At 45.2% G+C, this 16434-nt stretch overlaps 1 protein-coding gene across 1 annotated transcript in view; it reads right to left on the bottom strand.

The window, feature by feature from the left end:
- The window catches only part of LOC120043545 (ribonucleoprotein PTB-binding 2-like), a gene marked incomplete at its 5' end in the record, with an annotated part of 66504 nt that overhangs the window by 16534 nt on the left and 33536 nt on the right, over positions 1-16434 (bottom strand). The window contains one exon of the mRNA XM_038988103.1: positions 6599-6790. Coding sequence (XP_038844031.1) covers positions 6599-6790 — 192 coding nt within the window. The remainder of the gene's footprint in view (positions 1-6598; positions 6791-16434) is intronic.

Genomic DNA, 16434 nt, shown 5'->3' with positions numbered 1-16434 from the left:
CAGTCAATCTGTGGGTTGTGTAGCTTTAACCATGGATGGCCCAGAACCAGAGGTGAGTGAGAACAGTCGATGATATGGAAACTGATCTTTTCCTGGTGATTACCAGAGAGACGCAGGATAACAGGAACAGTTCTCTCCAAAACACAGAAGAGTAGCTTTCCATTGAGAGCGTTGGCTTCCAGAGGTGAATCAAGCAAAACAGTGTCCAGGCCCAACTGCTTAACAACCCCTCGGTCCAGAAAACTCTCGTCGGCGCCTGAATCGATGAGAGCAGGCAGAGGAAAAGCCTGGTTCTGCCACACAAGGTTGGCCTCAAGCAGGGGTCTGGGAGATGATGGGCAGGCGGTTTGGCTCAACAGTATATCCCCTACTACTGCTGAGCCCACTCTTTTGCTGGACACAGGGTACAAGTGGAGACCAGGTGACCAACCTGGCCACAATACAGACAGCTCCTAGTACTGATACGCCGCTGCCTCTCCTCTGGAGATAGACGAGTCCGGCCGAGCTGCATGGGTTCAGGATTGGAACCTACCTGGTGATGTGATGCAGTCGGAAAAATTGAGCAAGGCACAGAAGCAGACGTTATGGGACATGCAACCCTACCTTCCCTCTCCCTCCGACGCTCACGGAGACGGTTGTCAATGCGGATAATGGGAGAAATTAGTTTGTCAAGTCCATCAGGCTCTTCTCTGGATACCAACTCGCCTTTGAGGGTCTCAGTGAGTGCGTTCTGTAATGCTCCCTGAAGGGCCTCGTCATTCCAGCCGCTCTCTGCGGCGAGGGTGCGGAACTCACATCTCAGCCACACTCTGAGAACCTTGACGAAGGGACAGAAGTCCTTTAGCAGCATCCTTTCCACAGACCGGCTGGTCGAAGACCTTCCTCATCTCATCTGTGAATCCACTGTAGGAGAAGCAGATAGATGACTGTCTCTCCCAAACCGCAGTGGCCCAGGAGGGCGCTGCTCCCCGAAGGCAGCCAATCAAAAAATAAATGTTTGCACGTTCACTAGCATAAGAGTAGGGCTGTTGCTCAAACACTAGTGAACATTGTACAAGGAAGGTGTCTCCAACCACACAATCACACCAAGAGAGAGAGAGAGTGTATACAGGGGGAGAACTGCAGGTTAGGACAACACCGGATGAACACCAGGGGGCGTAGTGGGAGCAGATGTGACATTTATTTATTTCATCACGTTCCCAGTGGGTCAGAAGTTTACATACACTCAATTAGTATTTGGTAGCATTGCCTTTAAATTGTTGAACTTGGGTCAAACGTTTCTGGTAGCCTTCCACAAGCTTCCCACAATAAGTTGGGTGAAATTTGGCCCATTCCTCCTGACAGAGCGGGTGTAACTGAGTCAGGTTCATAGGCCTCCTTGCTCGCACACGCTTTTTCAGTTCTGCCCACAAAATTTCTATCAGATTGAGGTCAGAGCTTTGTGATGGCCACTCCAATACCTTGACTTTGTTGTCCTTAAGCCATTTTGCCACAACTTTGGAAGTATGCTTGGGGTCATTGTCCATTTGGAAGACCCATTTGCGACCAAGCTTAAACTTCTTGACTGATGTCTTGAGATGTTGCTTCAATATATCCACATAATTTTCCTTTCTCATGATGCCATCTATTTTGTGAAGTGCACCAGTCCCTCCTGCAGCAAAGCACCCCCACAACATGATGCTGCCACTCCCGTGCTTCACGGTTGGGATGGTGTTCTTTGGCTTGCAAGCCTCCCCCTTTTTCCTCCAAACACAACGAAGGTCATTATGGCCAAACAGTTCTATTTTTGTTTCATCAGACGAGAGGACATTTCGCCAAAAAGTACGATCTGTGTCCCCATGTGCAATTGCAAACCATAGACTGGCTTTTTTATGGCGGTTTTGGAGCAGTGGCTTCTTCCTTGCTGAGCGGCCTTTCAGGTTATGTCGATGTAGGACTCAATTTACTGTGGATATAGATACTTTTGTACCTGTTTCCTCCAGCAACTTCACAAGGTCCTTTGCTGTTGCTCTGGGATTGATTTGCACTTTTCGCACCAAAGTACATTCATCTCTAGGATACAGAACGCGTCTCCTTCCTGAGCGGTATGACAGCTGCGTGGTCCCATGGTGTTTATACTTGCGTACTATTGTTTGTACAGATGAACTTGGTACCTTCAGGCATTTGGAAATTGCTCCCAAGGATGAACCAGACTTGTGGAGGTCTACAATTTTTTTCTGATGTCTTGGCTGATTTCTTTTGATTTTCCCATAATGTCAAGCAAAGAAGCCCTGAGTTTGAAGGTAGGCCTTGAAATACATCCACAGGTACACCTCCAATTGACTCAAATTATGTCAATTAGGCTATCAGAAGCTTCCAAAGCCATGACATAATTTTCTGGAATTTTCCAAGCTGTTTAAAGGCACAGTTCACTTATTGTATGTAAACTTCTGACCCACTGGATAAGTGAAATAATCTGTCTGTAAACAATTGTTGGAAAAATTACTTGTGTCATGCACAAAGTAGACGCTATAACCAACTTGTCAAAACTATAGTTTGTTAACAAGACATACTTTTCTATCTATCTCTCTCTCTCTATATATATATATTTCTCTCTCTGTCTCCCTCTCTCCCCCTCTATCTCTATATTTATCTCTCTCTCTCCCTCTCTCTATATTTATCACTCTCTTCCGCTCTCTCCCTCCCTCTCTCTATATATATTTCTCTCTCCCTCACTCTCTCTCTATATATATTCCTCTCTCTCTCCCTCTCTCCCTATTTCTCTCTCTATATATATATATGTATCTCTCTCTCTCTCATTCTCTCTGTCTGTCTCTTATTCTCTCCCTCTCCTTGAGAAAATGTCATTATGCATCAGTCTGTTTGGTTGGTTGCTGGTTGGTTGGTTCCCTCAAGCACAAGAAAACCAGGCTCCCTCACCATCACACCAGGGAGAAAGGGAAGGCGAGAGAGAGAGGGAGGGAGGGAGAGAAGAAAATAGGAGGAGGGAGGTCCATCTGCGACTGTGTTCACACTCAGTTTCACAAACTGAAGAAATGACAGGAGTAGTCCTCTGCTGAGCACAGCAGCTCTCCTCCTCCTCCTCCTCCTCCTCTCCTTCCAGGGTTCTTATGTTGCTATTGTTTCTGCCTGAATCTCATTTTGTAATGTACTCAACAGAAAGAGCCTGGTGCATGCTCCTCTACAGAATTAAATAGGATCTCTATGTGCTCTTCACTTTCTAGGAAATACTTGCTTTTCTAAGAACTACTCAACCTATTCACTGTCTGAGTATTTAAAGTATTCAGTCTCTAAGTGCACTATTAAGACTATCTCTGAGACACAGGGGTCGTCTGATACTATACCTGGGATGTACCACAGTACTATCTCTGAGACACAGAGGTCGTCTGATAATATACCTGGGATGTACCAGAGTACTATCTCTGAGACACAGGGGTCGTCTGATAATATACCTGGGATGTACCACAGTACTATCTCTGAGACACAGAGGTCGTCTGATAATATACCTGGGATGTACCACAGTACTATCTCTGAGACACAGAGGTCGTCTGATAATATACCTGGGATGTACCAGAGTACTATCTCTGAGACACAGGGATCGTCTGATAATATACCTGGGATGTACCACAGTACTATCTCTGAGACACAGGGGTCATCTGATAATATACCTGGGATGTACCACAGTACTATCTCTGAGACACAGGGGTCGTCTGATAATATACCTGGGATGTACCACTGTACTATCTCTGAGACACAGGGGTTGTCTGATAATATACCTGGGATGTACCAGAGTACTATCTCTGAGACACAGGGATCATCTGATAATATACCTGGGATGTACCAGAGTACTATCTCTGAGACACAGGGATCATCTGATAATATACCTGGGATGTACCAGAGTACTATCTCTGAGACACAGGGGTTGTCTGATAATATACCTGGGATGTACCAGAGTACTATACATTATACTGTCCACAGTCACCTGGTATGACCAAGTTGATGCTGAGGTGTTGACAGATTGACAGATCCTCCTACCATCTTTTCGTCTCAAAAGGTAGAAATTAGAGAGTGAGTGGGGTAGAGGTGAGGTGCTCAAAGTACTGTGTGTGCACGTATTTAAGTGTTCGTGTCGACTTCAATGGTTGTGTATGTGTGTGTGGATGACTTTGACTGTGCATGTGTTTGAGTACATTCCAGTAGTGTGTGTGTCTGTTTGTGTGCATGTCAGTTTTTGTATGTGTGTAGGCATGTGTGTGTCAGGGGCAGTGAGCACAGCAGGGTTGATTTCTGTCAAAAGCAAACAGAGAAGTGGGCTCATTGTGAGGCAGGGCTACATTAGGACAACTCTTAAAATAACTTCCACTGTTATTGTTTCTGCCAGACAGCACCACAGTACGAGAGGAAGAAGGAACGAGAGGTGATACGTACGCATGTAAACAGTATGCAGATTTATGTTTAAATTGTCAGTATACCATGGCGTTGAATACCCGCTTCTGATTGGTTTGAAGGGCATTCTAGAGCGTGCATTATTTCCCTTCATAAACTGGGTGGTTCAAGTCCTGAATGCTGATTGGCTGAAAGCCGTGGTGTATGAGGCCGTGTACCATGGGTATGACAAAACATTTCTTTTTACTGTTCTAATTACCTTTGTAACCAGTTTATAACAGCAGTAAGTCACCTCGGGGGTTTGTGGTATATGGCCTATATACAACGACTACGGGCCGTATACAGGTACTCCGTGTTGCGTGGTATATTGGCCATATTCCACACCCCCTTGGGCCTTATTGCTTTAATAATACACTGATTGTACAAAACATTAGGAACAACTGCTCTTTCCATGACATAGACTGACCAGGTGAATCCAGGTGAAAGCTATGATGTCACTTGTTAAATGCACTTCAATCAGTGTAGATGAAGGGGAAGAGACAGGTTAAAGAAGGATTTTTAAGCCTTGAGGCAAATGAGACATGAATTGTGTTTGTGTGTCATTCAGAGGGTGAATGGGCAAGACAAAAGATTTAAGTGCCATTGAAGGTATCGTAGTAGGTGCCCGGCGCAACGGTTTGAGTGTGTCAAGAACTGCAACGCTGCTGGGTTTTCACGCTCAACAGTTTCCCGTGTGTATCAAGAATGGTCCACCACCCAAAGGACATCCAGCCAACTTGACACAACTGTGGGAAGCATTGGAGTCAACATGGGCCAGCATCCCTGTGGAGTCAACATGGGCCAGCATCCCTGTGGAGTCAACATGGGCCAGCATCCCTGTGGAGTCAACATGGGCCAGCATCCCTGTGGAGTCAACATGGGCCAGCATCCCTGTGGAGTCAACATGGGCCCGCATCCCTGTGGAGTCAACATGGGCCAGCATCCCTGTGGAGTCAACATCGGCCAGCATCCCTGTGGAGTCAACATGGGCCAGCATCCCTGTGGAGTCAACATGGGCCAGCATCCCTGTGGAGTCAACATGGGCCAGCATCCCTGTGGAGTCAACATGGGCCAGCATCCCTGTGGAGTCAACATGGGCCCGCATCCCTGTGGAGTCAACATGGGCCAGCATCCCTGTGGAGTCAACATGGGCCAGCATCCCTGTGGAACGCTTTCGACACCTTGTAGAGTCCATGCTACAAAGAATTGAAGACGTTCTGAGGGCAAAAGGGGTACAACTCAATATTAGGAAGGTGTCCTTAATGTTTCTACACTCAGTCTATATACATGTATGAATACTGTATAAGCAAGCATAGTGAGTGATGATTTTTATATGCATTCATTTGTATATCATTGGACTTTATAAATCTGTCAATTTATTAACGCTAAGTGATTAGTGCTTTTTGAGGTCGGTTTGGTTTCAGGTTCGATAATTTTTCTAAACATTAAATGCACTATGCATTATGTGGGTTGAATGCTGTAACAACACAGAATAAAACTATTATTAAAAGTCCATGATGGTAGTGACTTCTCATGACTGCTTATCACTTAATAAGCATCATTTATTCACATTACTTTAATTAAATATTTCAGTTGTTGTGTATATTACATTTGATGACTTCCAAGTCATTCCAAGTCCTCATCTCTATAGAGACTGTTTATGACTTCTGAATACCAACAATCACTTAGATCATGTATTTTCAGGTAGAGATACCTCGCGAAGCAACTGCTCTCTATCCCTCGATTGTGTATTCTTCGCTCTCTTTCATGTAGCAGGTGTACGAGAAACACAAACCGGACAAGTAGTCGTGCAATGGATTATGGTCATTGTAGTTAATTACCACGTTTTCTGCGCTAAACTATGTAGAATATTGTCCTGTTGGAAACTACAACACTCTACTACATTGCACAGTTCAGGCTTGATCTGATATCTTTACAGAAACTGCACAATGTGCGCATTGAGTTCACAGAAAACAAACGAACGAAATGGAATGAGTTGTTTAAAAAACATTTAGTTAATCACTCAGCACTATTGTTTATCCACATTTGCAGTAAACATACAGTATTGTGTGTGTGTATGTGCGCAAGTGGCCATGCTTGTGTATGTGTGTGTATGTATGTATGTGTCCGTCCGTGCGTGTATGTGATTTGAACTTCTAGACAAGTTACTTACCACACCCTGAGCAGCGATGAGCGCTGCCAATGTGCTCCTGCCTGAGGTTCCGGGGGTGCAGAGAGAGAGACGGATCTCCTGTCCTCCCACCAGTGTTCTGTCCATCTCTATCAGTATGGCCTCCGCCTGCTCTGCACTCTCATACTCCACCACCCCGAACCCTCGCACCGGGCTGCCCTCATCCTGGGCTAGCTGAAACACAGAAAACATACACACGTTACACACACGTTACACACATCTCACTCTCAACAGCACAGGGCTACAAACAAGCAAAAAAAAACAAGTACATACCAACACATAAACCTTGCACGATGCATTCCCAACACTCTCTTATTCCCCTCACAATCAGCGCAGTGTGTCCGGAATAAAGCAACAACCTTGTCTAGCCTTCACAGTGACTGGCAGTATACTCTCACAAGATGAGCTCCAACTCACATCCAACTCTGACAAATTCCCAAAGCTCTCTCTCAGAGTGGAGTAGCATACCGTACTGTATCACATCTATCATAGCTCAGGTGGAGTAGCAGTACCGTACTGTATTACATCTATCATAGCTCAGGTAGATTCTGTGAAAGCCAGCCACTTTGATAATGGTCTGAAAAGAGCTCTTTCAAAATCTGCTGATCTCTCTCTCTCTCTCTCTCTCTCTCTCTCTCTCTCTCTCTCTCTCTCTCTCACTGTCTTTGGTGTTCTGATCCAGAATTCCCTAGAGAAAGCATTACAGAAGTGAGAGATAGCCTGGCTCAGAACTCCAAAGATGGAGAGAATATGAGAGAGAGAGAGAGAGAGAAAGAGAGAGAGAGAGCAGATTCTGAAAGAGCTATTTTCAGACCATTATCAAAGTGGCTGGCTTTCACAGAATCCACCTGAGCTATGATAGATGTAATACAGTACGGTACTGCTACTCCACCTGAGCTATGATAGATGTGATACAGTACGGTACTGCTACTCCACCAGGCTTTCTCTCTCAGACTCAGACAAATAAACATACACACAAAAACAAACATAAAAAAAGCACTAGTCTTCTCAGTACTGAAGCAATGACTGAGCAGTTTCTTCCTCATGAAGTGCAGGCTGGTTTCCAGTGACAGAGCAGTTTCTTCCTCATGAAGTGCAGGCTGGTTTCCAGTGACAGAGCAGTTTCTTCCTCATGAAGTGCAGGCTGGTTTCCAGTGACAGAGCAGTTTCTTCCTCATGAAGTGCAGGCTGGTTTCCAGTGACAGAGCAGTTTCTTCCTCATGAAGTGCAGGCTGGTTTCCAGTGACAGAGCAGTTTCTTCCTCATGAAGTGCAGGCTGGTTTCCAGTGACAGAGCAGTTTCTTCCTCATGAAGTGCAGGCTGGTTTCCAGTGACAGAGCAGTTTCTTCCTCATGAAGTGCAGGCTGGTTTCCAGTGACAGAGCAGTTTCTTCCTCATGAAGTGCAGGCTGGTTTCCAGTGACAGAGCAGTTTCTTCCTCATGAAGTGCAGGCTGGTTTCCAGTGACAGAGCAGTTTCTTCCTCATGAAGTGCAGGCTGGTTTCCAGTGACTGAGCAGTTTCTTCCTCATGAAGTGCAGGCTGGTTTCCAGTGACAGAGCAGTTTCTTCCTCATGAAGTGCAGGCTGGTTTCCAGTGACAGAGCAGTTTCTTCCTCATGAAGTGCAGGCTGGTTTCCAGTGACAGAGCAGTTTCTTCCTCATGAAGTGCAGGCTGGTTTCCAGTGACAGAGCAGTTTCTTCCTCATGAAGTGCAGGCTGGTTTCCAGTGACAGAGCAGTTTCTTCCTCATGAAGTGCAGGCTGGTTTCCAGTGACAGAGCAGTTTCTTCCTCATGAAGTGCAGGCTGGTTTCCAGTGACAGAGCAGTTTCTTCCTCATGAAGTGCAGGCTGGTTTCCAGTGACAGAGCAGTTTCTTCCTCATGAAGTGCAGGCTGGTTTCCAGTGACAGAGCAGTTTCTTAATCATGAAGTGCAGGCTGGTTTCCAGTGACTGAGCAGTTTCTTAATCATGAAGTGCAGGCTGGTTTCCAGTGACTGAGCAGTTTCTTAATCATGAAGTGCAGGCTGGTTTCCAGTGACTGAGCAGTTTCTTAATCATGAAGTGCAGGCTGGTTTCCAGTGACTGAGCAGTTTCTTAATCATGAAGTGCAGGCTGGTTTCCAGTGACTGAGCAGTTTCTTAATCATGAAGTGCAGGCTGGTTTCCAGTGACTGAGCAGTTTCTTAATCATGAAGTGCAGGCTGGTTTCCAGTGACTGAGCAGTTTCTTAATCATGAAGTGCAGGCTGGTTTCCAGTGACTGAGCAGTTTCTTAATCATGAAGTGCAGGCTGGTTTCCAGTGACTGAGCAGTTTCTTAATCATGAAGTGCAGGCTGGTTTCCAGTGACAGAGCAGTTTCTTCCTCATGAAGTGCAGGCTGGTTTCCAGTGACTGAGCAGTTTCTTCCTCATGAAGTGCAGGCTGGTTTCCAGTGACTGAGCAGTTTCTTCCTCATGAAGTGCAGGCTGGTTTCCAGTGACAGAGCAGTTTCTTCCTCATGAAGTGCAGGCTGGTTTCCAGTGACAGAGCAGTTTCTTCCTCATGAAGTGCAGGCTGGTTTCCAGTGACAGAGCAGTTTCTTCCTCATGAAGTGCAGGCTGGTTTCCAGTGACTGAGCAGTTTCTTCCTCATGAAGTGCAGGCTGGTTTCCAGTGACAGAGCAGTTTCTTCCTCATGAAGTGCAGGCTGGTTTCCAGTGACAGAACAGTTTCTTCCTCATGAAGTGCAGGCTGGTTTCCAGTGACAGAGCAGTTTCTTCCTCATGAAGTGCAGGCTGGTTTCCAGTGACAGAGCAGTTTCTTCCTCATGAAGTGCAGGCTGGTTTCCAGTGACAGAGCAGTTTCTTCCTCATGAAGTGCAGGCTGGTTTCCAGTGACAGAACAGTTTCTTCCTCATGAAGTGCAGGCTGGTTTCCAGTAAGCACCAGTAGATCATTTCTCCTGACAACTATTATTACTTTACAGTTACTGTCCATCAATACAGCTAACAGGGACAGAGAGAGGGAGAGAAGGAAAGAGAGAAGGATGGAAGAAGGAAAGAAGGAAGGGAGGGAGGGAGGGAAATGAGGGAGGGATGGAAAAAAGATTGGGAGGGAGGGAGGATTGGTGAAAAGAGAGATGGATGGAGTGAAGGAGGGAGTTAGTAATGTCCCTGTCTGGAAATGAGTCCATTTAAGCCCACTGTAATAGGACAAGGAGCCATACATCCTGGTACTTACTGTATGTCAGCCAATCAGCAGAAGGGATGAGTTAAATAATGCATCAGACCTTCTCACCCTTGTAGGGCCCTGAGTCCTGTCATACAACATTTAGATGCCAGCCTAGTAGCTAATGCAGACCAACTGGCATAACATGCTTCCAGATCACCACCAGTCACTGTTCAGCTGGATGGAACGGTAAGACAAGGCAGGACACAACTGGACTGAATCGCATATAGCAGAGATTCTCCACACAATAACACAGCTGCTCTCATAAGAGTTCAGTCATGACTCATGAGTCAGTTGTTGCTTATCCCCCATCCTCTCACCCCACATTTCCTCTCCTCCACTCCCACTCGTCTGTCAGTCCCCCCAGTCTGAGGAGCAGAGCTGTGGAGGAGGAGGTCGATAGGCCATCAGAATACATTAGCCATACTCTATGGAAATAAATGACCTTCCTCTCCTCCTTACCAGTCTACCAATTCAACACCCTGAGGAAGGGAATGAGGAAGGGACATAGAACACACATATGTCACTCCAGTGAGTGAGTGATGTTTGCAAAGCAAGAGAGAGAGAATGAGTGACAAAGAGAGAGAGAGATGCACACACATGTACACATCAAGCTGTTATGTTCATTCACCTTCTGCACAATCGTGTGTGTGTGTGTGTGTGTGTGTGTGTGTGTGTGTGTGTGTGTGTGTGTGTGTGTGTGTGTGTGTGTGTGTGTGTGTGTGTGTGTGTGTGTGTGTGTGTGTGTGAAAAATGCCTGGTCTGACTCTGAGAGCTTTATTTATAGTACAGGAAGTTGTGACTGTCATTTAGTTGGGTGTCAAGCAGCTGAGCGGGAAACCAAACCCTCACAACGGACACCAGCACAGAGACATCTACATAAGTTAATTATGGTTTAACAGGTAAAAACTCTCACTCTCTTTCTCCCACTCTGTTGCACTCATCCAATCATAAAGGGGCTCTGCACTTCCAATGAGCCAGTGACCTCTCCCTCCCTCCCGCCCGCCCGCCCGCCCGCCCTCCCTCCCTCCCTCCCTCCCTCCCTCCCTGGTCCATTGTCCATGTCCACTGTTGACATAAAGACTAACCCATTTACAGAGAGACCCATCACCCCCACCATGCCCTCTATGATATAATTGAGACTCTGGCATTTTATCTCCCCCTCAGGTTAAGGTTACTTCTGCCTCTTCAACATCATAATCACATAAAAGGCCAGCTACTGTGGACATGTGTGTAAAGTGCACGTGTGTGTGTGTAGTGTTTATTATCCACATCTTTCTGTGTCCATCATGGTCTGTCGACTCTGCTACTCGACGGTACGGAACCCCTCTGTGATGTCATCAGCACAGCTCTTTCCACTGTTTATGAAGCTGGCCAAAAAACTTTCCTAATGAGTCATATTGAGTGAGTGAGTGAGTGAGTGAGTGAGTGAGTGAGTGAGAGAGTGAGTGAGAGAGTGAGAGAGTGAGAGAGTGAGAGAGTGAGTGAGTGAGTGTGTACGCACGCACGCACCAGGAACAGATATGTCATAGTGAATCAGTCTTGTTACATAAACAAAGATCAGTGCACACAGGCATACAGACAGACAGACAGACACACAGACACACGCACCGCGAGAAAGAGAGAGCAGGATATGTGCTCAGACCTTCACAGCCGTGCCACATGGTCCTCTATAGACTATCTACAGTATACACACATGCTCATGCACACTGTCATATGCTCCATGTCTCTGGCAAGTCATTTACCTCAGTCTTACTGAGCTAACACCAATGTCTGGGAATGGACACATACAGGTGTAGGATCTTAATTTGATGACCCTGTTGTTGCACGAAGTTAACATACGAAAATGTTTTAAGATGGTCATACCAAGGATCATGTACAGTTGAAGTCGGAAGTTTACATACACCTTAACCAAATACATTTAAACTCAGTTTTTCACAATTACTGACATTTAATCCAAGTAAAAATTCCCTGTCTTAGGTCAGTTAGGATCACCACTTTATTTAAGAATGTGACATGTCAGAATAATAGTAGAGTGATTTATTTCAGCTTTTATTCCTTTCATCACATTCCCAGTGGGTCAGAAGTTTACATACACTCAATTACTATTTGGTAGCATTGCCTTTAAATTGTTTAACTTGGGTCAAATGTTTCGGGTAGCCTTCCACAAGCTTCCCACAATAACTTGGGTAAATTTCGACCCATTCCTCCTGGCCTCCTTGCTCGCACACGCTTTTTCAGTTCTGCCCACAAATTTTCTATAGGATTGAGGTCAGGGCTTTGTGATGGCCACTCAGAAGTTTACATACACTTAATTACTATTTGGTAGCATTGCCTTTAAATTGTTTAACTTGGGTCAAATGTTTCGGGTAGCCTTCCACAAGCTTCCCACAATAACTTGGGTAAATTTCGACCCATTCCTCCTGCCTCCTTGCTCCACCCTCTTTTTCAGTTCTGCCCACAATTTTCTATAGGATTGAGGTCAGGGCTTTGTGATGGCCACTCCAATACCTTGACTTTGTTGTCCTTAAGCCATTTTGCCACAACTTGGAAGTATGCTTGGGGTCATTGTCCATTTGGAAGAGCCTTTTGTAACCAAGTTTTAACTTCCTGACTGATGTCTTGAGATGTTGCTTCAATATATCCACATAATTTTCCTGCCTCATGATGCCATCTATTTTGTGAAGTGCACCAGTCCCTCCTGCAGCAAAGCACCCCCACAACATGATGCTGCCACTCCCGTGCTTCACAGTTGGGATGGTGTTCTTCGGCTTGCAAGCCTCCCCCTTTTTCCTCCAAACATAAAGATGGCCAAACAGTTCTATTTTTGTTTCATCAGACCAGAGGACATTTCTCCAAAAAGTACGATCTTTGTCCCCATGTGCAATTGCAAACCATAGACTGGCTTTTTTATGGCGGTTTTGGAGCAGTGGCTTCTTCCTTGCTGAGCGGCTTTTCAGGTTATGTCGATGTAGGACTCAATTTACTGTGGATATAGATACTTTGTACCTGTTTCCTCCAGCATCTTCACAAGGTCCTTTGCTGTCGTTCTGGGATGATTTGCACTTTTCGCACCAAAGTACTTCATCTCTAGGAGACAGAACGCGTCTCCTTCCTGAGCGGTATGACGGCTGCGTGGTCCCATGGTGTTTATACTTGCGTACTATTGTTTGTACAGATGAACGTGGTACCTTCAGGTGTTTGGAATTTGCTCCCAAGGATGAACCAGACTCGTGGAGGTCCACAATTTTTTGGCAGATTCTTTTTGATTTTCCCATGATGTCAAGCAAAGAAGCACTGAGTTTGAAGGTAGGATTTGAAATACATCCACAGGTACACCTCCAATTGACTCAAAATATGTCCATTAGCCTATCAGAAGCTTCTAAAGCCATGACATAATTTTCTGGAATTTTCTAAGCTGTTTAAAGGCACAATCAACCAAGTGTATGTAAACTTCTGACCCACTGGAATTGTGATACAGTGAATTATAAGTGAAATAATCTGTCTGTAAACAATTGTTGGAAAAATTACTTGTGTCATGCACAAAGTAGATGTCCTAACCGACTTGCATAAACTATATTTTGTTAACAAGAAATTGGTGGTTGAAAAACGAGTTTTAATGACTCCAACCTAAGTGTATGTAAACTTCCGACTTCAACTGTAGCTATTTGATTTGGAATTTTAGGACCCCTGAAGGTATAAAAAAAAAATCTAACAATGATTTGCTTTACTGCTATTAGCCCATAGAAATGCATTTAATAACAGCATAATACATGGATAAACAGATAGTCAAGAAAAAATAATAAAGGAAGCTTGTTCTGAAGTGTCTGTCCTATATCTGAGAGATGTATTACTGAACAAAAATATAAACGCAACATGTAAAGTGTTGCACCCATGTTTCATGATCTGAAATAAAAGCAGCATTTGTTTACATCCTTGTTAGTGAGAATTTCTCCTTTACCAAGATAATCCATCCACCTGACAGGTGTGGCATATCAAGAAGCTGATTAAACAGCATGATCCTTACAAAGGTGCACCTTGTGCTGGGGACAATAAAAAGCCACTCTAAAATGTGCAGTTTTGCCACATAACACAATGCCACAGATGTTTTGAGGGAGCAAGCAATTGGCATGCTGACAGCAGGAATATCCACCAGAGCTGTTGCCAGAGAATTGAAAGTTCATTTTCTACCATAAGTCGCCTCCAACATCATTTTAGAGAATTTGGCAGTACATCGAACCGGCCTGACAACCGCAGACCACGTGCAACCGCGCCAGCCCAGGACCTCCAAATCCCACATCACCACCCGGACAGCTGATGAAACTGAGGAGTATTTCTGTCTGTAATAAAGCGTGGGGAAAAACTAATTCTGATTGGATGGGCCTGGCTCCCAAGTGGGTGGGCCTATGCCCTCAGACTGGGGCGAAGGTTCACCTTCCAACAGGACAATGACCCAAAGCACACAGCAAAGACAATGCATGAGTGGCTTCGGGACTCTGAATGTCCTTGAGTGGCCCAGCCAGAGCCCGGACTTGAACCTGATCGAACATCTCTGGAGAGACCTGAAAATAGCTGTGCAGCGACGCTCCCAATCCAACCTGACAGAGCCTGAGAGGATCTGCAGAGAAGAATGGGGGAAAAAATCCCCAAATACAGGTGTGCCAAGCTTGTAGTTTCATAACCAAGAAGACTCAAGGCTGTAATCACTGCTTCAACAAAGTACTGAGTAAAGGGTCTGACTACTAATGTAAATGTGATATTATTATTATTTATTTAAAACATTTTGCAAACATTTCTAAAAATCAGTTTTGCTTTTTCATTATGCGTTATTGTGTGTAGATTGATGAGGGAATAAGGCAGTAACGTAATGTCATGTGTGCTCCCTCTCCGGCCTCTAGGACACCAGGCTACTTGTGATGGCGCACACCTGTCACCGTCATCACTCACCTGGACTCCTTCACTCCCCTGATTACCTTCCCTATTTATGTCACTCCCTTCGGTTCCTTCCCCGGCGTTATTGTTTCTGTTTCTGTGTCAGTTCTGTACGTTGTCCGTGTTTCTTATTTTGTATTATGTTGTGTTTATTTATTAAAACACTCACTCTCTGAACTTGACTCTCAGAGCACAACGTTACAGAATAATGGCTCACTTAAGGGAAGCATCAGGGAGTGTTTTTAGTTTTTTTGTGTCAGGTGGAATGACGTTGGGTCCGGGAGCCACTACAGGTTGACATGCCTCAGCCGGCTCGTCAGGCTGTCAAGCCTTCGCCGGATCTCCAGGCTCCCCTGTGTGGCTGAGAGTGTGTGGCTGAGAGTGTGTGGCTGAGAGTATGTGGCTGAGAGCGTGTGGGTGACAAAGTGTTGTGGATGTGTTTCTGGCTTGTTATGAGTGGGACTTAGCAAACAGGCCATCTCCACTCTATCTTGCTTAACTCTATAAGAGAGTCAAATCAAAGCAAATTAAAGCAAATCAAATGTTATTGGTTACATACACATGTTTAGCAGATGTTAATGCGAGTGTAGCGAAATGCTTGTGCTTCTAGTTCCGACCTTGCAGTAATATCTAACAAGTAATCTAACAATTTCACAACATCTACCTTATACACACAAGTGTAAAGGAATGAATAAGAATATGTACATATAAATATATAGATGAGCAATGGCCGTGCGGCATAGGCAAGATGCAGTAGATGCTATAGAGTACAGTATATACATATGAGATGAGTAATGTAGGGTATGTAAACATATATAAAGTGGCTAGTGATACATTTATTACATCCAATTTTTTTTCTTATTAAAGTGGCTAGAGATTTGAGTCAGTATGTTGGCAGCAGCCACTCAATGTTAGTGATGCCTGTTTAACAGTCTGATGGCCTTGAGATAGAAGCTGTTTTTCAGTCTCTCGGTCCCTGCTTTGATGCACCTGTACTGACCTCGCCTTCTGGATGGTAGCGGGGTGAACAGGCAGTGGCTCGGGTGGTTATTGTCCTTGATGATCTTTTTGGCCTTCCTGTGACATTGGGTGCTGTAGGTGTCCTGGAGGGCAGGTAGTTTGCCCCCGGTGGTGCGTTGTGCAGACCTCACTACCCTTTGGAGAGCCTTACGGTTGTGGGCGGAGCAGTTGCCATACCAGGCGGTGATACAGCCCGACAGGATGCTCTTGATTGTGCATCTGTAAAAGTTTGTGAGTGTTTTCGGTGACAAGCCAAAGCCATCAGCCTCCTGAAGAACAGACAGCCACCCACACGCTGTCTGTGTGGGTGGACCATTTCAGTTTGTCCTTAATGTGTACGCTGAGGAACTTAAAACATTCCACCTTCTCCACTACTGTCCCGTCGATGTGAATAGGGGGGTGCTCCCTCTGCTGTTTCCTGAAGTCCACGATCATCTCCTTTGTTTTGTTGTCGTTGAGTGTGAGGTTATTTTCCTGACACCACACCATCGTTATGCACGTGCGTGCATGTGTGTGTTTGTCTGCAGTATATGCCTGTACAGTCTTTTCAAAAAGGGCAAAAAATCTCTTCCAAATAAATCATCTTCACCCTCCTCGGCCCACACCAGTCATCCATTACATCCACAACACTTTGTCACCCACACACTCTCAGCCACACACTC

This window comes from Salvelinus namaycush, unplaced genomic scaffold (genome assembly GCF_016432855.1).
Source record: "Salvelinus namaycush isolate Seneca unplaced genomic scaffold, SaNama_1.0 Scaffold950, whole genome shotgun sequence".
NCBI classification, from domain to species: Eukaryota; Metazoa; Chordata; class Actinopteri; order Salmoniformes; family Salmonidae; genus Salvelinus; species Salvelinus namaycush.
The sequence above is the reverse complement of the archived record's forward strand: the minus strand, read 5'-3'. Positions and strand labels throughout refer to the sequence as shown.